At 37.9% G+C, this 22453-nt stretch overlaps 2 protein-coding genes across 7 annotated transcripts in view; one reads left to right on the forward strand and one right to left on the reverse strand.

Moving 5' to 3' along the window:
• The window catches only part of EIPR1 (EARP complex and GARP complex interacting protein 1), a 96462-nt gene extending 91985 nt beyond the window's left edge, over positions 1–4477 (reverse strand). For 3 of the 4 annotated variants that reach the window (XM_050894477.1, XM_050894476.1, XM_050894478.1), the window contains exon 1: positions 4436–4477. In XM_050894477.1, the coding sequence (XP_050750434.1) occupies positions 4436–4477 (42 nt within the window). Of the gene's footprint in view, positions 1–4147; positions 4180–4435 lie in introns of those variants that run through there. The other variant, XM_050894479.1, reaches the window with a different exon arrangement.
• Positions 4478–4656: 179 nt separating this feature from the next.
• The window catches only part of TRAPPC12 (trafficking protein particle complex subunit 12), a 54943-nt gene continuing 37146 nt past the window's right edge, over positions 4657–22453 (forward strand). For all 3 annotated transcript variants that reach the window (XM_050894436.1, XM_050894437.1, XM_050894438.1), the window contains exons 1-5: positions 4657–4670; positions 5367–6583; positions 11241–11357; positions 20005–20118; positions 21017–21155. In XM_050894436.1, the coding sequence (XP_050750393.1) occupies positions 5372–6583; positions 11241–11357; positions 20005–20118; positions 21017–21155 (1582 nt within the window). In that variant the 5' untranslated portion in view covers positions 4657–4670; positions 5367–5371. The remainder of the gene's footprint in view (positions 4671–5366; positions 6584–11240; positions 11358–20004; positions 20119–21016; positions 21156–22453) is intronic.

Consider the following 22453-nt stretch of genomic DNA (forward strand, 5'->3'; position numbering starts at 1 on the left):
CCATTCTCTCTCATCCCACAAGAGACCACAAAAGCCCTCCCAGGGAAGAGACCACCACTGCCAATAGGAGCTATAGGCTCCCCATCTGCTCCACTCCCATACTGGGAACACAGTTGAGCCTGAAAGGCAGCACAGGTTTCCCTGGGTACTGCACAAGTGACACACATCTTCCTAAAAAGTCCCTTTTCCCCTCTCCTTCTAATAAATCTACACCTGCCTTCTACTCCATCAAAGGTAGGTCAATTGAGGTATTCTCAATACATACTGATATTATACTTATACACACATTGTACGAGACCTGTGACCAATCTATTTCAGTTGGTATTTTTCATTGCTTTAAGATTCTTATTCTAAGAAGTCACATTTGGCTTTAGGGAAATTAAGTTTCACCTTACTCTTGCAAACAGGCAGGAAAGTCCTAAAAATCAATAGTCTCTGTTCAGATTCATAAAACCTGTTAACAACTAACTGACAATACAACACAGGCCAAGTATTGCTTATTCAAGAAGCACAACAGGACCACAATACAATGCAGTACACAAACTCTGACAAAGTATTAGTGCAGTTTTTTTAAGCCTGCTTCAGCCAGACCCCATCTCAGGGTGCAGCTGGAGTTGCCCTTGTGTAGTACGGCCCTGCGGTCAGCCAGCAGGCTTTCTACTGTCCTTCCCTCCTGCTCATTATGCTTCTCCCTTGCAAGCCTATGTACTTTTGACATGTAACATGCAGTAGGAGGATCTGGCATGCTGAAATTCAGCTCAGTATTGTGGTATTCCCAAAATCCATTAAAAGTGCCAAACACATGCTCCATAATTATCACACTGGCACAAGCAATGTTCCTCCTCCCTCCCCTCGTGATGCTGGCTAGCTTCTGCACACTTTTAAACAAGCAAGATGTAGGCTGTCCCCACAAGAATCACAGTTGGCACTGCAACTGAGCCAAATACCTATACTGGAAAGCAGCCCTCTACACAGCTCATTTCCAGGGGTATAAGCATCATCCAGTCAACCTTAAACTAAGGCCAATACAGTATTTCGAGACATTCAGTAGTACTTATACATCTACTCAAAACATCACTGTTTCAACACTCAAAGAATAGGATGGGAAAAATTGTGAATCCCTGAAAACAAAAGCTGTTCAACACAGGGTAAACATACTGGGTACTCCAAGTTAGATAGTAAACATAGGTCAACTCTACACTGGACAAGAAAGAAGCACATAATTTCACTGACAAAAAAATAGCACTTAGTGATACCCTGGGACCCCATTTACCACATTCTTATAATTCAGGATATTGGTGAAGTCTATCAAGGTTCCTCTTAGAAGAACAACCTTTCAGTATTGAAGTGTTCTGCAACTACTGCTGTTGCCCCATATTCATCATCATGAGCCACAGTCACATCACTCAGTCCTCAATTCAAGAAGCATCTCTCACTACTCACTCAGTAATTTTCTCGTTTTCACTACAGTTGGATGATCAGAGCAACTATGGTGGGATATTGTCTTTAAAAAAGTCACAAAAAGAATCACACACTCTAAAATTCACACATATTTTGTATGTCTGTACAATATTCATATAGCTCACAGACACACTGAAGAGACAAAAAACCCACTCCGGGAAACTGTATTTTTGGGGTTATATGAACATTATAAACAGCACAAAAAGAAAGAGTTGTAGCTGTCTAGTAAAACAGGGGGAACTGATCAGGTGAAAAATTTAACTAATCATGCAGAAAACTGAATTCATCACTAGTTTTAATCTTGTTTTGCTGTTAGATGTTTAGCTTTCCCCCTCCACCCCAGAAAAAAAAAAAACAACCCAAAACAAAACTGTTTCTCACTGTTACTTGGTAAAACTTTTTGCACAGTAGTTACACATGCTAAGTAATTATACACAGTTGTATAAGGGCTCAGGATTTGTATCTTTAATTTCCATTCTCGTGTGTCAGAACTGTGAGTGATGTGGTTCTTCTAAGTAAGACTTCCCTGTTCCACTAAGCCTTTTTTTGATGAAAACTGGATTCAAAAAAGAGAAATATGTATTTGTTCATTATTCTAAGTTACCTTAGTTATGCCGATACATCAAAACATATTTTGCACATAAAAATGAACAGAAATTGTGCAGAAATAATTTTAAGTTAGTTGGTGGATAGCACCCTAGGAGGAATCAGCTTTATGTTCTTATAAACCTGGCCACATTGGATCAGATGAAGGGCATATCTGCACAACTACATTTTCTCCCACAGTGGTCAAAGACAGATTCTTATTGACTGCTGGAGCCATGTGTAGCTTCTTAGTCTGCAATCCCTCATGTAGCTTCTAGATGTCATGGTTTGTGACATACAATTTTTATTCGTAACAAGAGTAAGAAGATCCCTCCCTCTTTTTAAACACTTTGTAATTTCAAATCTCAACTTTGAATAAGCTTGTCATAGAGCTGAAGTAAAGATTGGAAATAACCAAAAACAAAAAAACAGAAACATAAGAAACAACAACAAAATTCTTCAAACCGGGCTGAAAATTTCAGCTGAAGAAATGTTTTCAGTCACAGTGCTTCTGACACACACTGGAAAGAAGCAGTAGTTGTGATGATGTACCTAGCCATTATTGTCTAGCAACACAGAAGAAACCAGCCTTAAAAAGAATAATAATCTTTCTTATTAGAACTGGAGATGCACGTTGGAAAAACCAGACCAGCTTTAGGTTTAAGTCTCTCCATCAGAGCCTTTTTCAGAAAGCACAGAGATGCAATTTGTTTTAAAGCCACACTGGCAGTTAATGGAGATCAGAAATGGAACCTTCATCTCTACGCTCCTTTTCCGACTTAGCCATAAGCCATCTTTCCTTTCCCCACCTTCTTTCTAAATGATCTGTATTAACTGTAATTCCCTTTGATTACAGCCACTTTCTTAGTCCTTTTGCTTTATCCTCCTGCCAGACAACCATGTTACATACTTTGCAAAAGAACAGAAGAGGTCTGTAGGAGATGTGTAATTTGGGGCGGTGGGGGGCACAGCTCCATGGAGGTCCCAGACAACACACAGGCTAGCTGTTCAAAATTTCTGGAAGACTTATTATATATGACTTCCTAGAAAGAAGCTATGAATTTTATTATGGACAGGATATATATTTTATTCTGAAAAACAGATTTAAGTATAAGTTTTATTAATTTTGAAGTACGAGTCACAGCCATCACTAGCCAATCACAAAATGATAGCATATTATCAGACTTCAGTAGATTCAACATTTAGTACAGGTTAGTATTACACACTAGCTCCTATACAAGAGGAAAACCAAACAAAAATACAATTTGTTAAGGAGATCTATTGGTATAGTCAGGATTACAGAACACATAACTCAGTGGCCAGGACACCCAAACCTGTTACAAAGAACCTTCATATATTACTCTCCACAAGCACTTTGGTAAAGGTGCCTAAAAAAAAAAGGTGCATGTGTACATACTTATATTACTACATCTACTGTAGATGGAAAACATTGTTCTGTGAGCTGCAGAAGAAACACAGAGTCTCCTATTACCGCTATAATGGCAACAATGATAAGCCAGCTGTTGTCAAAGAGAACACCTAACAGCTGAGTAAAATTCTTAATGTGGAAAAGAATCATAAATTAGGGTCCCTCTCAGCCATCCAGCTCCCTACCTGTTTATTTTCCCAGAACTTGTAGAAACTTTATTAAACATGAGACCAGTATTCCTCTATGAAAATGAACAATAAGTTCCTAAGTTAGACAGTCCCATTTCCTTATAGACATAAACACTAATATGATGGACAGATTTGTCCTATGGGACAAAGGCACAGACATGGAACCCACAGCAAGAGATCCCACAACATCAAGTAGCTTTACAGTTGGGTATAACCAACTAAAATTTGCAACTTAGCAGAAACAGTTTTGTATCCTCTCCTCACAAAAGCATTTTTATTCTTTTTCAATTTCTGAAAAAGAAGACAAAACTACAAGAATCTCTTTAAGGCTACCGGTATTTTCCTACCACCCCAGAGCCAGACAAAGACTTCCCCAGAGGTGGACCAGGGACTGGTGCCAGAGCAGGAGCCCTACCAGCCAGGCTGTGCAGGACCATGAGGGAACCAACCCCTGCCCTCGGCCCCTGCACCCACACTGGCGCACCTGCCCTGGAAATAGCAAGTTCTGGAGCAGGGACCAACTCCTGCCCCCTGCTCAGCCGCCTTTAAAAACCCCAACGCGACGGGCAGCTGCCAAGAACCACCAAAAGCCAGTGCTGCCGCTGCTACCGGCTCAGGGGGGCGAGGGGACACCGGTCTCCCCTTGAGCGGGCCCCACAGCCCGCCCCGGCACTCCCCTGCCCCACTACGCACACCCAGTCCCGCAGCCACCGCCTTCCCGGAGGCAGGACCGACACCTGCCAGCCCTCCTTCAGCCTCCCCCCGCGCCCACCTGGAACTCCAGCCCGTAAATCACCGGCGCATCGTCCTCCATCGCGGCCTCGCAGCACGGCACACCCCGCTACCCCCCAGCCTTTCTGGCCCTTAGCGCTGCCCGTTGCTCGTTGCTTCCGGGAGGTGCGTTCGCGCATGCCCACTCCCGCCCGCCCCGGCCCGCGGCGCAGGCGCGGTGGGGAGCGGCCCTCGGCGGGGTGGCGGAGCGGGGGTGTCACCGCCGCGGAGCGGAGGTGAGGGGAGGGGAGGCGGCGGCGGCGGCCTGCGCGGCTCGTGTGCTGGCTGAGGGGCGCCCGGGTGGGTGGGTGAGTGCTGAGGCGGCCTTGGGGCCCCGGCCCTGAGGGAGGGCGGCGGGGCCCCCCTGGGCTGTGCCAGGCGGAGGCTGTGGGGGAGGCCGCGCCCACCCCCGCCGTGGGGCGGTCAGGGCCGGGGGGGACCCCGCGGCGGCGCTGGAGGCAGGGCCGATCCCCGGGTGCCCGGGGCCGCGGCTGCGGGGCGGGCGGCGGCTGGGGCCGCGGCGGGAACGGAAGCAGCGCTGCCGCTCCGCACCCTGCGCGGCCGGCCCCGGGCTCGGCAGCCTGCACTGGTGACAGCCGTGAACCCACCCTTTCCTTTTCGTAAATGGAGATCGAGCTAGTCTTTGCGAGCAGAAAAGCAGGTATCGTTTTGTTGGTGTTGAGTGGGAGGCATTTGCTCTTCAATTCCAACATTTTTGCAACTTGCAAAAACGATAAAGAGAGAACCTTTTTCAGAATTAATTTATTCTGTGGGTAGGTGTTAAATGAAAGATGTCAAATAGTGAAATTACTATATTTTTAAAGCAAGAGTTTCAGTATTTGTATGATACTTGGGAGTCTCAGGGTAGCACCTGAGCAATACCAGAGTAACAAAACTAATACTTGTTTTGGTGGGGATTTTTCCCTCTTCAGCTACCATGGAGAATAATGAAAGTAATGCTAAGGATGCGAAGAGCACCTCGGATGAAGATGACAGCGGAGACATAGTTCAACAGAAAACTCAGGAAGAAATTCTCTTTCATGAGGAAACCATTGATCTTGGTGGAGATGAATTTGAGTCTGAAGGGAATGAAACTGTATCAGAAGATTCAAATAATTTTGTAGATAAACTTAATGAACAAATGATGGAGAGTGTCATTATTTCAGATTCTCCAAACAACAGTGAAGATGACACAGGTGAACTTGGTTGTCTCCAGGAGATTGTAGAACAAATGGAAGCTAAAGATAATAAAAAAATACAAGCAGAAGTGGATAAAGAAGAGTTTTTAAGTAATGAGAGTGAAACTGAACATGAAGAAACACCCAAAGACATTTCTGAAATTGGAACAGATGATCAGGCATCATTAAAAGAAGAATCAATTCAGGAAGCAGTGAGGGAGGAACCAAAGATGGGAAACAACATTCCTGTTGAAACAAAACCAAATAGTATTGATGAAAGCAAACCTGAGGACCAGATATCGTCACCCAGTACTAGCAAACCATCTTCTGAGGCTGACCCTATTCCTGTGTGTACCATCTTCAGCCAAGCAAACAATGTTAATACCCAGCCACAGTTGTTCCTACCTGATGGTTTTGAGCCTCAGATGGTAAAATCTCCCAGTTTTAGTAGCATAATTGAGACTCCAGTGAAGTCTAATCCACAGGTGGTTCAACCAAGTCCTAGTCTCAGCAAGTTCTTTGGCGATACCGTTAACACTAATACTTTAGCTTCTGATTTTTTTGATTCATTTACAACATCCAATTTTATTTCTGTTAGTAATCCCAATGCAAGCTCTTCAGTTCCAGAACAAATGTCCTCTCTTCCTAATGGCGGAGACAGTTCTTGTGCTTCATCTAACCCTACTTTCTCTGTGCAAAATGGGGGACCTGAAGCAGGTGGTCCTCCATCATCTCTCGAAATAACTCAATCCCCCAAGCCATTCTCACAAATCCAAGCTGTTTTTGCTGGGAGCGATGACCCGTTTGCCACAGCCTTAAATATGAGTGAGCTAGATAGAAGAAATGATGCTTGGCTGCCTAGTGAAGAAACCAGAAATGTTCTAATTTCAGTTGCCACACAGCAATACAGCACTGTGTTCATAGATAAAGAGAATCTCACCATGCCTGGATTAAAATTTGATAATATCCAGGTAAGAGTCTGTTATTGTATCTTAGTGTATGATTATATTTTAGAAATATTGTATAAGAGCGGTCCAATAATCTGTATATCATAGTGCTTCATATTGTTGCTGATGGTCACCTTGTGTGTATTACTTCAGTCCTTATTAGAAAACTTAATGTTGCTGCCTAGTCATACATGAAGGGGCTAAAACCAGATCTGATTTATTCATAGTGAAATTTGTTGGGTACGTTCAAAACCAGTGTTGACGGTTTCCATAGAATCCAAAGCTGGTTGTATTTTTAAGTAGTTTGTTTCTGGTCCTCCTAGTTAGTGAGATAATGCTCGCATTTGGAATATGTACAAAATCAGTATGCTGTACTACGAGGTCTGAAAGCAGACAGCTTGCTTTGCTTGTGGAATTCGCTGTTGCAACCAAGTGGAAAATAACATTTTTCACTGATGTTCACAGTGCTCCCAATAATGTTAACACTGACTGAAATCACGTCATTTGTATCTTCCCTAAGCAGTGGAAAGGTATAACCTGTAAGAAGGATTGAGTGCCAGAGCAAGCTACTGGGAAGGGATAACCCCAAAATGAAAGGAAAAACTCCAGATGAGATCATGAAGGAAAAAACATAGTAGTGGAAACTCATTTCTTTCTCTTCTGTCAGAGTTCCCAACTGGTGAGAAGGCATAAAGCCTTCTATTTTTTCAGAATATGAGAAATTTCACTCGGATCTATTCTGTATTTCTCATGAAGCAATTTTATCCTGGCTGCTCAGCCAAGGCTAACTATCGTAATGGAATTTTTTTCTTGAAATAGGCTAATCCTACTCTTTCATATCTGGGTCTCTGGATAATGGAATTGTTGTCTAGAGAGACGGTGTTGAGGGTTTGGATACTTTAATCCTTAATTGTAGCATAACAAAGCTTATCAGTCAATAGTCAAATACAAGCAGAGAGCAGTCTGCAGTAACTTCCCAATCCACAGTAACTATCCAAAAAGTTTCTGGAGTGAATCAGGTCCAGATTTGTAGTTGAATTATCTGACAAATCTTAGTTTTCTGTCACAAGCAACAAATGATACCAGCTTTAGGCATATGCCATCCTGCTGCTACTTCTTGGGTTAGCTTTATCTTAAAACATTTGTTTGTTGTCACAAAGCCCAATAATTAGCATGAAAGAAAACACTGTAATAGGAAGCTACTTCTTTTCCACTCCTTCCAAAAAAAATGGAAGGGTCCTTCCCACCTTCCCCAAAAAATCCCTTAGACCTTGATGAGTAATTCAAGAGTGTGTAGTATTTCTCTCCTGACAGGTAATGGGATGGACAGAAGGAATGATCCCTTCCACAGGCCCCAAGGATGAGGGCCTCCTTATTGCAGGCCTCCTTTTTTAAAATAGTTCTCTCACCTTCCTCAGTCCAGTCAAGGATTAAAGGCTTGTTTGTGCTGATGATTCCCTGAATCTGGGCACGTGCATATATGCAGATCTACCGTTTAGTACATAATTGAAAAGAAGACGTTATGGCAATGTCCATGTGATGTATTTCTACAGTAAGACCTGATGTGAAATCATCAATGGAATTAAAGGGCATTCCTGCTGCTTTCTTCATGGATTATAATTTATAAGCAGTCACACAGGCATGTCAGCAGGGACAAGTTTTGAAGTGCTTTATGTTTATACAACTTCCCTCACTTCCAGTTACTGCTTTTCAGTGGCCTGAGTGCATGCCTTGACTGACCTGACATCCCCTAGTTTGGTATCATTGTTCCATACGCTTCTAGTACTGCAAATTGTGTATTTAACTGAAACTATAATTGTAGAGTACTTGAAATGTCGACTGAAACATTGTGGGAGGCATGTTTTCAATGTTAAATCAGCTTCCAACAATGGTCATTAAAGCTTTGGTATGAATAGTTTGCTAATGCTAAATGTTAATGCAAGATGTTAAACCAGGCTGCATGCAGCTGACAAAGAAGTTAGTTGAAAAGTGCATTTACAATGAACTGTAAGTGTGCTTCAGGGAAGGGCTGAAATTTTGTATGACGTGTATTGAAGAGCTCGGTACTTTTTTTTCCCTGCTCACTGAGGAAGTGTTTGTTCTTATGACAAGTGTGTTGTCTTAAAAGTTAAGTTGATAAATCACACCAAGTAAAATACTGAATGTTCTTGATTTCAGCTGCGTGATACTTTTTGCTGATCATTCAAGAAGCATTATTTTTTAAACTATCTTGGATTGGGTATGATACAGATTATCTGTACCTGTGCTCTCTGAGTGTGGGAACAAGTTGGAGTACTGCTTTTTATGCTCTTTCCATTATGCCTTTCTTCACCAGTTACCATCTGTTGTCATTATGTCCTTTGTTTCATTACATTCATTTGTAATGTTTCCTCCTCCAAAGTACAGTTGGGGGGGATTAAAAATTGTTTTGTATTTATGTCATCTTGCACACATTGTCATTTCTTAATCCTTCAGACTCTTCTGTCCAAAAGATGGAAATCTTGTTTATTCATAGGATAAGTGACAGCATTAGAGGTAAAAATTTTCCATGTAGTGAAACAGTAGTTGCAGTCTCATTCCTCAAGAAACTAGACAGAAAACACAAACATATTTCCCATCACTGTCCATGGGGAAAGTGCAAACATTTAATATCAATTATCTTTATTATAGCTAAGCTTTACTGTATTTTGTGCAGCTCACCTTTTTTAGGCAAAAGGCTTTGTGGCTTGGTTCCTGCTCTCTGTGCTAACAGCTTCCAACCTCAGTTCTTCAAGTAAATGTTTTCATGTTCCTTTAGAGGGATTTTTGCAAATATTCCTTTGTATGCTTACCTTTTTACATAGTCACTTTCTGCTTTACCATCTTAAATATTGGAAGCCGTTCTAGTTACCACAGATCTGAAAAGATATAATGGAATTGAAACAAATTGCAGAGAGAGGAGGGATGGTGAGGAGTGCAGAGGTTCTCTCTTGTGAGTGGTAGCTAAAGGGAAGAGGACCTTTTGGTTTACAAGAGCAATAATGATCTAAAATTCATAAAAGAATTAAGGTAAATAGAGGATTATGATTTGCTAGTTTTTATGGCAAAGGAACTGTTCAGTAATAAGCATAACAGAAAGAGTTACTGTTCTGCAGCCCATGTAACTTTTTAAGTTGTAGAATTCATTGCCCTCGGATGGTAACTGTTTTTAAGTTGTAGAGTTCATTGCCCTCAAACGTACTTTTGTTCAGAAAAAACCAGACTGAAAAATGAGCAAGACAAATGTCATGGGAGGTATGTCTATCAGTGAGTCTTTAAAAATGGTAGGCAAATATGTCCCCTGGCACAGGTGGACCATAAAGTTCTGGCTGCTTTAAGTTAGGAAAGACCAGTATGAGCTTACCCTGTTTCTTACACAGTTTCTGTGAACAACTGCTATTCACTGATGGGATGGTGAACCAGACACGTCTTTACTGTGGCTGAATGTGGGTTATAAATTGCTTTCTGTTTAAAAACATAAATATAAGTATATTGTTAATATATTGCTGATAATTTTCCTTATTTTCAGATGTTTGCTTTTCTAGATTAAAAATGCATAAAAACATAAGATTGGCAAAAATCTTACAGAAGTAATTTCTGTTACCTGCTTTTGGCACGTGGTGACTTCTGACACCATAGGGGATTCTCTTAAATACAGTAATGTGTACGGTCCCAGCAAGACTAGGACCTGCCCCGCACCCTGTCCTACAGTCTATATTGGCAGACATGGTACCTGAAGAGTTTGCAGACAGTAGTAGCACGGTTTTCAACATCTGCCAGTGTGTGGTCCACAGTTTTTCAATAGCTGCTTGACGTTAAGCTTGAATTTCTTGATTACCTGTTGAAAATCTCTAGTACACAGAGCCACAAGGATGTCAGCCAACAGATGGGAAGGCACAGAATTCGATAGTTGAACAAAGATTAGAAGGGGAAATGGAGGCACAGAGGGTGCCATATACAGAGTTATTCAGTTAATTGCTATCAAAGTTGGAAATAGAACCTGGATTTGGACACTCTTCCTCTTAGCTGCTCCATGTTGAAAAATGTAGAATTAATCTTGTCTAACTTTAGAAATCTGTTTCAAATATCTATGTCTCAGCTAGTCTCAAGTCTTCAAATTACTGAGCTCAGATAACCCAATTTGTCTGACTGATTCCTGCAGTTAATTCTTTTGAAATTAAGAATACTTGTTGAAGGGTTGCTGTTTACTTGGTTTTATGAGCTCTCAAAGTTTATTTTCTGTGGATACTTAAGGCTAGCTGATCATGGGCACGTTTATCTTCAGTCAGTAGATTGCACCTTTCAACATTAATATCCATTATGAAAACCTGTAAAACTTACTGTGTTTTGTAAGATCTTTGAGGAGTATTTTCGAAGGACAATAATAAGCAAATAAGCCTGAATGTTTCTATGCTAACTGAAACCTAAACATTGAAAAAAAAGAGTATAGCAAATAATGTGGAGTAAATCTAGAAGTTTTCATTAACATGCTGTAAATATATATGCATTTATATTCATTTCGCACAAAAAGTAGTGGAAAATAAGCATTTTTCAAGGGGAAAAAACTATGTTGCTCAGCTTTAATTCAATATTGTATTTTGCTAAAATAATGTTTAAAAGTGTCTTGTTACGTTTCTTCTTTTTCTGTTCCATGAACGCCAAGGGAGATGCAGTAAAAGACTTAATGCTTCGCTTCTTGGGGGAGCAGGCTGCAGTGAAGAGACAAGTTTTAAACGCCAACTCTGTAGAACAGTCATTTGTAGGCTTGAAACAGCTAATTGTAAGTAACAATCTTCGTAATTCAATATATATTAAATACTGTGCTTCCCTCAAGATAATTGGGAGCTACTGACTTTGAGGAGAAACTGAAAAAAAAATCTATGTATCAGTCTATTCAGGATCCTGCCAAAGTACAGTAGTTTTTAGTGGGAATCACGCTGGGGTTTAAGTATTTGGTTTTAAACAACGTGGTAAACTTTTTTTTTTATATGCAAAAGTTAGAAAAAAGGTAATTTTAAGTTGCTGTGAATTTTATCAGCTGTTAATTTTTATGTAATGTGAAGGTTGCAAAACAGATTTTAATTGCTTTTTTATATATCTGCATATATATTATTTAGGTTTTCACCTTAGTGTTTTGCAAAAGGTAATATACACCAGTTGTTGTAAATGGTAAGCAAAGCTGATGTGATAATTTCAGCTGCTTTAATTTTTTATTTCAGTGCAGGAAAACTAAACTAAATTACTTCCAAATGAAAGCTTAATTTTCTGTAAGTTAACATCCTTTCCCTAATGTAAATATTTTGGACCTGGAAATAGTTGCATCTAGCAGCCTTGTGAACCTTGCCTTGTTCTTTCAGCCATTGTGTTCCTGTATGAAGCTCGTTACTATTACATGACTGAGCCTTACTTAATCTGTTGAAATGTCAAAATATTTTAGGCTTATTTTATTTTTGAAAAAATGGGTAAAAAATTATTGAGGAAAAACAGTGAGGAATTATAAGTGTTAGGACAGTCTGTATTTAGTATTTAACATTTTTTAATTTAGTTGTGTTAAGTTACATGTAAAGCTCCAAAAGAGACTTTTTTGTCACGTTAGGAAAACTCTAGGTGGTCTCTGCAAGTGTTGTTAAAGGAATTCAGAGGTAGTTTTGGAAACTAAACCTGAAAAACCAAATTGTGATCTCCATCCTGGAGATAGGTCTGTTTGTCTCAATGTTTTGCTTAACTTGAGAGTTTGGAGGGGAAAAAAAATCTTACTAAGAAATCTAGTCCCCATCAGTGTCTAAGTAGGAAAAGCCTTTTTCCACACTTCCTTTCCCTCTTCCAAAAGAGGAGTTTTGATGTATGGGAAATGTTTTTCTGTTTGACCTGGTAGCTGTGTCCATGCAAAATGTTCTTCTATGCTGCAGACCATCTTGTACCTTAAATACAGTGCTGCCACTGATACTGTTTTAGCTTTGAGTGTGCTCTTAAGCTCCAGAAGAGCAGTGTTAAGGCTTTTAGGATCAAAGCAGAGAAGATGGGAGGCAATCTGCAGCTGTCAGATTTTTTGCTACCTGTAGCAGTTTTTTTTTAAAACTTGTCTTATTAGAAGGGTTTTTTTGATAAAATTGCAGCCATTCAGCTAGAAGTCAGGATGTTCTTCAGTTTTCAAGGCTTCCAGTCGTTAGCTGTTGGTTGTTCTTGAGTATGCCATATAACTATTTGTCAGTTTTGTTTGCAGAACTGTTTCTTTTTATTATAAGAATTAGTTTTATTATTTTTTTTTTCCTTGCAAACATTGCTGTTTTTTCTGAAATTCTTAATGTGGAATATTTATTTCTAATTGGCAACAGTCTTAAAGGTAAAAGGTATTTCAGACTTAGAAACATTAAAATCCCATGCTAGATGGTATTAATTAAATAGATGTATGCTTTTTACATACACAATAGGCCAGAATGACACATAAGAAGTGCTCTGTTACCAACCACCAATTTTACTTTCTTTATGTGTGAATTCCTGACCAAATATGTTCAATTAATATATCTTTTCATGCAAAGGACCACTTACAGGGAATATTTTCACTAACATCTGGATAAAAACTGGTGAAAGTTGGGAATGTTGCTATGCAGTTTCCATAAAGTTAAGACTTTTTTCCTTAGCTGTTTGTTTGGTATCCATCTGAACTACACATGAACATGAGAATTAATGAGATCGTTTCAGTCACCCAATTCAATCCCTTGCAGCAATGGACAGCAACTTAAAAGAGTCTATTTCAAAGGGCTCCACAGTACAGAAGAGAAATGCATAGAATTAGGATAGACTTCAGCTTCAGACTGATACCTGTTATTTAGGTGTTTACATGTGAGCTGATGTCTGAACTCTTAAGTCAAAAGAGATCTAATCAGTACAGTTACTGATCGCATCTAAATTTAGATTTGTAAACTTGGGATCCCATCTAAAAGTGTCAAGAACCGTCACATGCTGTAGGAAGACACCAGTGGCAGCTGAAACCAACAGTGAATGTTAAGTCTTGTTATGAAGAAATTTGTTAGGTTAAAATTGTCAGATGATCTTGGGTGAAGTCCATCTTAAAATGGGAAGGAAAGAAAAGAAAAAATAAATAAACAAAAGCAGTATTCCAAGGCTGTCTGCTCCAGAGGAAAATGCTTCATTTGTATCTGGTTACTGTTTTAATCCTGTGTGGATAGGAAAAGCACACTAAATGGCTCATCAGTATCCCAAATCTTCATACCACAGGTCTTCAGCTACAGCTCCTCTATTCTACCATACAATTGCTTCTGTTCTTTTATTTGGCTGTTTTAACAAATACAGATACATTGCTATTACTTTCAAAGGCTATTCCAGAACTTCGTTCCTTTGGTGGTTAATCAAAGGAATTCTAATCAATCCTCTCTCAAAATCTTTTTTCTAATCAAAGATAAAGTTATTTACAACAATTTAAGTGTTTTGATCTCATGTTGCTTTTTAAGTCATTTTCTCTTCTCAATATTTGCTTCCTCTCCCCTGCTACTTTGTATGGGTAGACAGCAGTGACATTTCCACTTCTCAGATTTTCTTTTTAAAGGCAAAAATAACTCTTCTCTAGTCATCTCATCATGGATGTCTTCATAATCATCCTAGGAGCTCTTCTCAGAATCTCTTCCAATTGAAGCTAACATCTTTTTATTATCACTGTCCAGAACTCAACACATTATATTGTAAGTTATGTGACTTTCCATGTTAATGATTGTGTTTTACATTTTCTATTATTCTGATATTGTAAATGATTTGATCTTTGTTTAATGGTGTGGTCCTTACATATATTGACAATGCTTCCTAGATTACATCTGCAAATGCAGATACCAGCTCTGTTCACCAGGGTCACAAAAGAATATCTTAAATTGGGTTGATTCCAGTGTACATCCTCGAGTAGTAACTTCTCACCTTCCTTATAAAAGTTCCAGTAAAAAACATTTACTTGTACAAGTTAAAAAACAATTCTGTGGGTAAGATGAAGTTAGTGCTCACAGCAAAGAATGTTGGAGACTGAAGTCCTTTTTGGGGGATCATAGTGCAAACAGTCTGCAAAAGTTTCCTCAAGTACAATTAGTTGTCAGAAAACAGATGTTATCAAGAAGGTAGTAAGCTGAACTTCCAAAGGTGCACCTTTTCTGATGAGACCACCAATAGCCGCATCATTTCTAAGGCAAATAGTTGTTCACCAGGAACTGAGCTCAGATTGTTAAACTCAGCTAACAAAATTGTTTGTTCAGCATGAATTTGGTCTCTAGTTGATTTGAGTGAGATTTGTACCAGTAACCCAAAGATGGATAGTTGGTTTATTGAACAACTGTACTTTCACATTTTAAATTTCTGCTATGGAATGGGTAACAGTGAATTGGAAATGCTTTACTGGTAGGGTAACGGTACAGAGATTGTGCAGTTGAACTAGTTTTACAACTTTGAGGCTTGTAGGAGATACAGCAGTGCTGCAGCAGTTCAGCAATTATGTGCTTATCATTGAGGTGATAACGTGTAAATAGAGTTACACATCTGTAGAGGCTAAGTGTTTATATTTTTCAACTGAAAACAGAAAATCAGAGTTTTCAGTTTCTGAAAAGTTTTATTAATCTGGCATAGGAACATGCATTTACCTCTAGAGCAAATAACGTAAGCAAGAGCTTGTCTTCATAGTGTTGCTTTGTTTTACAGCAGCAAATAAAAATTACACATACAAGGTGCAAGCTGCAATTATGTTAGTTCCTGTTATTCCATACTGTAGATTGTTTACCCTCATTTGAACAAATAGCACAGTATTTCTTACTAGAGACCTTTCTGATATTTTGAGTTGTAAGATGTTTGCAGCCATAGGGAAATTATGCCTTTGATAGTTATCATACCTAAAAAAAGACTACTGTATGTTGCCACTATAAATATGCAATGTTTGCTCTAAGTATGCAATCATTTCTTCAACCCACTAGACCAGGAAAGGGTTACTAACTACATTTTCTTAACTGATGTGAAAGTGCTCTACCAATGTAATTTACAGGGGAGAAGAATGTCATAGCTAGTGGAGGAGGACATTTTAATCACTTTAATGGTGTTACATGTAGAGTTAATGACTCCCTTTGAGTCTATTTAAAAAAAAAAATCATATACTGTTACTTTTGCACGTGATTAATGTTGTGCTCTTACATATATTTTCAAATATAACAAACTTGGATACAGTGGCATGGCATACATATTCACTTTAATAAGTTAGAAATGATCCTTAAAAATATGGGGGGAGGTCCTTTATTTCTAAATCAGTGAGCAATTTCCAACATTTTTGTAGCTGATTTGAGAGAAGATGGGAGACACAAGTAGCACAAACAGTACTTGTGGACAGGAGACAAGTACAACAGAGGTTGCATTTCTACACTAAAAAGCATCAATTTATTGGATAAAATTTCAGTGGCTTACCTCTGAGTCAAAATTGTTTTCCTGAGAGACTGAATAATGTTATAAATTATCTTCATGTATCAGGTGAGTTCCCTTTTCATTGAACATGTTTTCTGTAGATGTCCAGTCTGCATGACTCTCTTTGCTTGACAGAAGAATTCCACCTGGATATTAGCTGTATTTGTTACATCACCTGAGCTTCACTGCTTTCATTCAGGAAAACAATAGACGGTATTGTATACAAAGGAGAAATATGAATACTTCTGCAATCATATGTCTAAGATCTTTGTTCAGCCGTAACTAAAAAAATCAAGCAAAATTGACCTGCATGAGGAGACTTCCAAGTAACAGTTCTGTATGTGAGACAGTGGTATTCAGCTAGTCGGTGGTATATTTTTCAGTCCAAATCAGTGAATATCTTCACAATAGAATGAAAACACAGTCTTTCAGATGTAGTGAAAACTCTGATAATTAAAGTTCTTATGACACTTCATTAGAAAAGGAAGAAATGTAAAAAATGTTTTTCCAGACAGACTACAATTTTGGCTTGTATTGGGTCGTTTTACTCAATTGGAAGTTTTCTTCATTTCTGAATCTAAAAAATGTAACATCTTAAGTGCTATTCTTGTATTTGAACTAATAACATTCTAGTTTTAGTCACTGGAATTCTTTTCTACCCTACTTCTACCCTACTCCTACCCATTCCTTCATCCGTCTTTGTAGAAAAGAGGCTTATTGAAGGCATTGGGATGTACAGAATATCTCAGTTACTTTTAACTTTGACCAAATGGACTAGAAGTATTACCAGATCTTTAGATGTGGATTTATCAGAATGTATAACTCATATTGTTGACTCCATTTCAGATGGTTTTTAGGCTGTTTCCTTTTATTGCATTTAATAAAAGGGGATCATAATAGCCTTATTTGGGTTCTTATTTTGAAAATGGTGAAATGTGAGTCAGTAAAATGAGAAGTTGAGAGTTGATCACCTCACACTGTAATTTTTATCTCTTAAAGCTGCACATACAGTATTTGATTAGGTTAGAGGTATGGTCAAAAGAAGCAGTAAGATAATAAACATACTGTATTTGTTCCAGAAAAGGCATGTCAGATTTGTGTGCAGGGTAAGCTCTCACTGAAGAGAGGGGAAAAAAAAGGGGGGGGGATGGGGGGGTGGAGCTCTGTAACACGAAAGTCTATCACCTCAGGCTACTTAGGAACTTTTAGTTCCTACCTCTACGAGGTAATAGCCTGACAAAATCCTGGCACTACTGTCTACTTTTTTGGTTTATACCTAAAGTCATCATATTCAAATCTCAGAGAGCTTAAGAAGTTCAATGAAAAGATAAAAAAATATTGGGCTGGTTCTGTCTTTCTTAAATATAAATCCTTTTTATTTGAAACGTGTTTTGCTATGCAGTTTCCCCATCTGTATGTAAACCTCCCCCAGGACCTCTTCTGATTTTGTGAAGAACAGAGAAGTTCTGCAAGGAACAATGCAATCGCATTGTCTATTGGGTGACTAATCTGCTTGTCCTAGCTTTGGTGTGCGTACAGCAGTCAGTACTAAAATGTTTTGTTTTGTTTTTCTTTTTTTAATTTTTGGTTATGTCACATGGACCAAAAAAATCCCTTCACAAGTTAAACAACTGGACTAGTAGTGTGTAAAAAGCACAGAAATCATACAAGATGGTGGCTTTCATTAAAAGAACAGTTCCATAGTTTTTGTGAAAAAAAAGATTTGCTAATGTCATGTGTGGAGAGAAGTTCTCTTCTGCCAGGCTGGTACTGTGTTAGTGAACTATTTGGCAATAATATTTGGTTGACAGTATTTTCTCTAGGAGAAGATAATGTTTTCACACAATTGCTGCTGGACGACCATGTCCTGATCGTCCTAGAATAATTATTTTATTGTTTGAGAATATTCTTCAGTATTTTTGATGCTATATCTGAAGCTGTAGTATCCATATTTGCTTTGAGCCTCTGTTTATGACTTACAAACAAAATTCATCTCTATGACTTTCAGGAACAAGAGACCCAGGTTGTTAGGACTCTGTGGCTGTAGACCACAGGAAATGTGAAAGTAACTGACCTGCAAGGTTTTGTGGGGTGTTTGAAATAACTGCATAAAGGTTTCTGGTGGACTGGCAACTCTGGCAATTGTAAGTCTGGTACAATTCGCCGGAGACAATAATGTGTCCTGCTAATTTCAAATTAAGTTATACCACCAGCAGCCTTCTATTAAGCTTCCACAGAGAATTATGCTCCATGACCAGCAGGCAGCTCTAATTTTGAAATCATAATGAATATTATGTTTCATTTTCCAGCAAAGGCTGTTTTTACGATGGTTGTCAGACTTGCTTCTCCTGGCTGTCTTGTTCTATAAAGAGAAAGTGTTTTTTGTGCATGCCTGAAACAGAATTTTTAAAATTGCAGCACCTAAGTTTGTCATAAATGTTCCATTATTATTTTTGGATCCTAACTCTCACTTGGGAAGAAAAGTTGAGCGGTTTTAGAGTCTGTGTCTGCTTCTATTCTAAGGATAATAAGAAATTAATTTGTCTCTGCAGAAGAGGAATAAATTTCAGGTAATCCATGTCAGTGTCTTTCTGCTTTTCTAAGTTGATACAGATATATGTTGAAGGATGTTATAAATGCATTATCAATTCCTGCTCTTCCATAAGAGCGTAGATGTCTCAGAAGCCGTTATGCTGCTTCATGGTCTTGCTGTCAGCCGACTTCTGCATTTCCAGTGGAACTCAAATTTTTATCTGGGATTTGACAATGCAAGGGAGAGAGATGAGGTGGTCAGGACATGGTGATCTCTGTAGTGGCCCTTTGAACTATATGGCTGCAAAATGGGGGCCAGAGAGTATGAAAACTCTTCAGCTGTTACTACTAGTTTTTCTATGTAATTGTTTTTTGTATTGAAATGTTTTCTAAACTCTAAACATTGGAGAGAATTTAATAAAATACCAATTCAAGGTCAGTACCTGAACTTTGCAAGCACCAATATAAATATATTCTATTCCTTTACGTTTCATCAGACAACATGACAGTTTTCTATTACATTTATAATTATTTTTTTATGTATTTAAGAAAGTATTTGAAAAAATATTATTTTCAGGAACAAGATGTATTTGTTTTATAATGACCTGCTGGATACATGTCTCTTGAAAAACTCTTCTGTGTGATAGAAAAGTATGAAAGCTTAAAACCTGTGAAGCATTAGTCTGTGTTTTAAGTTTTTGGTAGTGTTAACTATTTACATGGCTACATTAGCATATACAAGGCAGAAGTATTAATAGGATGACAGTGTGACAAGACAGTTTGACCTATCTAACTAGGAATGATTTTGGTTTATGAATAAAAAAATATATTTAAGAATATTTTGAAGTTAGCCATGCAATGGAAATTCGGATGTGTACATTTTATAGGTGAAACAATTGTTACTGTTCTGAATTTATGATTTTATGCATTGTAATATTTCTTGTCCTTTGTTCTTAATTGATAGGAATTCTGTGTTCTGGGCAATGTTAGGAAAGTCTGTTTTCATTAAATGAACTGCCCTAGGGGTTATAATCTGAAATACTGAAGTTAGTGAGATAGGAATAGTTGTTAAATACTTTATAACAGTAGAGTAACTTGGATGTCATTATTGAAATATGTCTGGCAATTTTTTTTCTCCTTTTGAGGAGAAAACAAAATTGTGAATATTATAGTATATTCAAGCATATTAGCAAACATGATATAGCTTTAAGTTTAGAATCCCATATGGTGTTGTATATTCTTTCATTTTAGTGATCTGATAATATTAATGCTTGATTTCACTTTTTGCCTAATTAGACGTGCAGCTTTGACAAATGACATTCTGCTGTTCACCGGCCAGCTCTCCTGACCTTGTCTTTATTACTGATGAGTACATGTAGCTCCTTCAGCCAAATAAGCAGTTGTGCATTTTAGGGACTTTATGATTTTGCTACTTACTCTTTTCTTCTTCCCAGAGCAGTAAAAACTGGAGGGCAGCAGTTGACTTGTGTGGGCGGCTTCTAACTGCACATGGTCAAGGCTATAAAAAAAGTGGACTACCTACTAACCATACAACAGATTCTTTACAGGTGTGTTTTTAAAGATACACTCTTGTCACTTTTTTCCAACATTTTGGAAACAGTGGCATTTTTTTTAACATGATCAAACTTCTTTTCCTAATTGTTACCTGAAAACTGAGCTTATTAAAGCATTGTAGCAAGTCACTTTTTCTGTTTGCTTATGTAAAGTAGGTCTTCATTTAAAACAAAGTAGTTTTTTTTAAGTAAAATTCTATCTCGATTGTATGTTTTTAAAGGTAATCACACTAATAAAAAGGAATATGTTTTGCTGTCTTGGAGGACTCACTGTGCTAAGGTTCACGGACACTATCTGGACTGTGAACTTTGTAGTAAGATTTCAAATGTTAGAAGTATGTTTCATGATGATAAGAAAATAAGAACCCAGATTAATTCATGATGATAAGAAAATAAGAACCCAGATTAATTCATGAAACATTACAAGTGTTTTACTGAACAGAATGTGACCAGATGACAACACATGGTTCTGGCCCTAGTAACTATAAAGCTCATGGAGTTTCACCAAAATCATAACAGATTCTAAGAATTGCATAAAATTGGAAAAACGATTAAAAATCAGATTGATAATTCTTACATGCTAACTCAATTTAAAGAGAGATGTTCTAATTTTGAAGCAGGTTAGTTTTTAAACTTCATCTTCAAAATCTCAATACCTTTACAATTAAAACATCAGTCCTCTGTGTTTTGTCTTAATGCTCTTATGAAAAGTATTCTGTGAAAGAGCATGTAAATGTAAATCCTCATTCTTATCAGTAAGTAACATAGAAACTCTTTACTCAACTTTATCAGAAAAACTTAGAAAGCTGAAATTATATTTGGATGTGGCTTGTGATTGAAGCTTGTAACAGACCTTGTCTTTTCCTTTTTTTTAATATGTATTAATTTTTAGCTGTGGTTTGTGAGACTAGCATTGCTGGTAAAACTGAATCTATTCCAAAATGCAGAAGTGGAATTTGAACCATTTGGAAATTTAGACCAGCCTGATCTTTATTATGAATATTACCCTCATGTATACCCCGGACGAAAAGGTAAGATACTGGATTTACAAAATGCTTTTTATTTTTGCCATTTTTACCAGTGATTATAAAATAATGGATTCAGGTTTTTTTTATTCTAAAGCATTGGTGAACTTTGGATTATTTCTTTTTTTTTTTCCCCTAGAAAAACCTGATTAGCTGCTATGTTAAAGTCTTGTTTGCGTTATGGAGGTAGTGGTAAGGAGTAACAATAAGGGGTAAAACTATTCCATCACAGTGTAGGTGGGCAATGTATTTCATGATGCTGATACAGCATTGATTTGAAAGAGGAATGTTTTTAACAAATAAATATAATAAAGTAGTATAGTTCTAGGGTATTGAAATTAAAAAACCCAAACTTTAATAGTTCATTTTAGCTAGAAACAGGCTGTGAAAGGTGATGAGAGAGTTTGTGGAAACAGAATCTATAAGCTTTTCCTCTTAAATTCGTCCAGGTACTATCAATATGCTATTTTTAACACTCGCATGTCCATGCACACTTGCTAATGAAGGTGTTATTTTCTTAGGTTTCCTGGTTTCTAGGATTTTTTTTTTTTAAATTAAATTTAGAGCTAATTTGATAATTTTCCTTAATTAAAAAAATACTGATTAAATGTAATATTATTTGCTTAGTAATTGAAACAAAATAAAGATCAATAATTTACTATGTATCCCATTATTGAAGAGGAAAAAAGACACCACCAGCCTCAATTCTTTATAAGCGGTTTATCTCAAGTTGTAAATGCACTACTTCCCACTGCTCCCAATAGCCCATAGGTTGACCAAATAGTTCCGCTACCCAGGGTATTCTAGTCCTCCAGGAGTCTGGATTTGAAAAATTGCTATTTTTAAGAGCAACTTCACTCCTGTTCAGGCTATTTTGAAATTTTATTTTTTCTAAATCTGTTATTTAGAAATAAATAACTCTCTGATGCAAGTACACTGAGTGATCTTACTGTTCTTTGGCTTTCATATTTGAACCACAATGTATAATAAAATGTGTGTAAGTAACAGTTGTAATAGGCAGCGGCACTCTGAAAAAATATAGGCCATTTTACATAAGATGCTGGTAGTCTCAATGGGGTAACCAAGAAAGATACTGAGATTTTGAGGTTGCTGAGGAAGGGAAGTTGGTGTCAAGAAAGTTAAGGATCTTTTGCAGGAGATTGTTTCATCTGTTTAGTGATGCAAAGGATCAGTTGTAGCCCAGCAAGGCCAATGTGGACTGCCTAGAAAAAGTCCCTCTGACCTTGCTCATCATCTTTCAGGGAATCACAGGCAAAAATTTCCTGTTTTTCCTTGAATATATT

Source organism: Gymnogyps californianus, chromosome 3 (genome assembly GCF_018139145.2).
Source record: "Gymnogyps californianus isolate 813 chromosome 3, ASM1813914v2, whole genome shotgun sequence".
NCBI classification, from domain to species: Eukaryota; Metazoa; Chordata; class Aves; order Accipitriformes; family Cathartidae; genus Gymnogyps; species Gymnogyps californianus.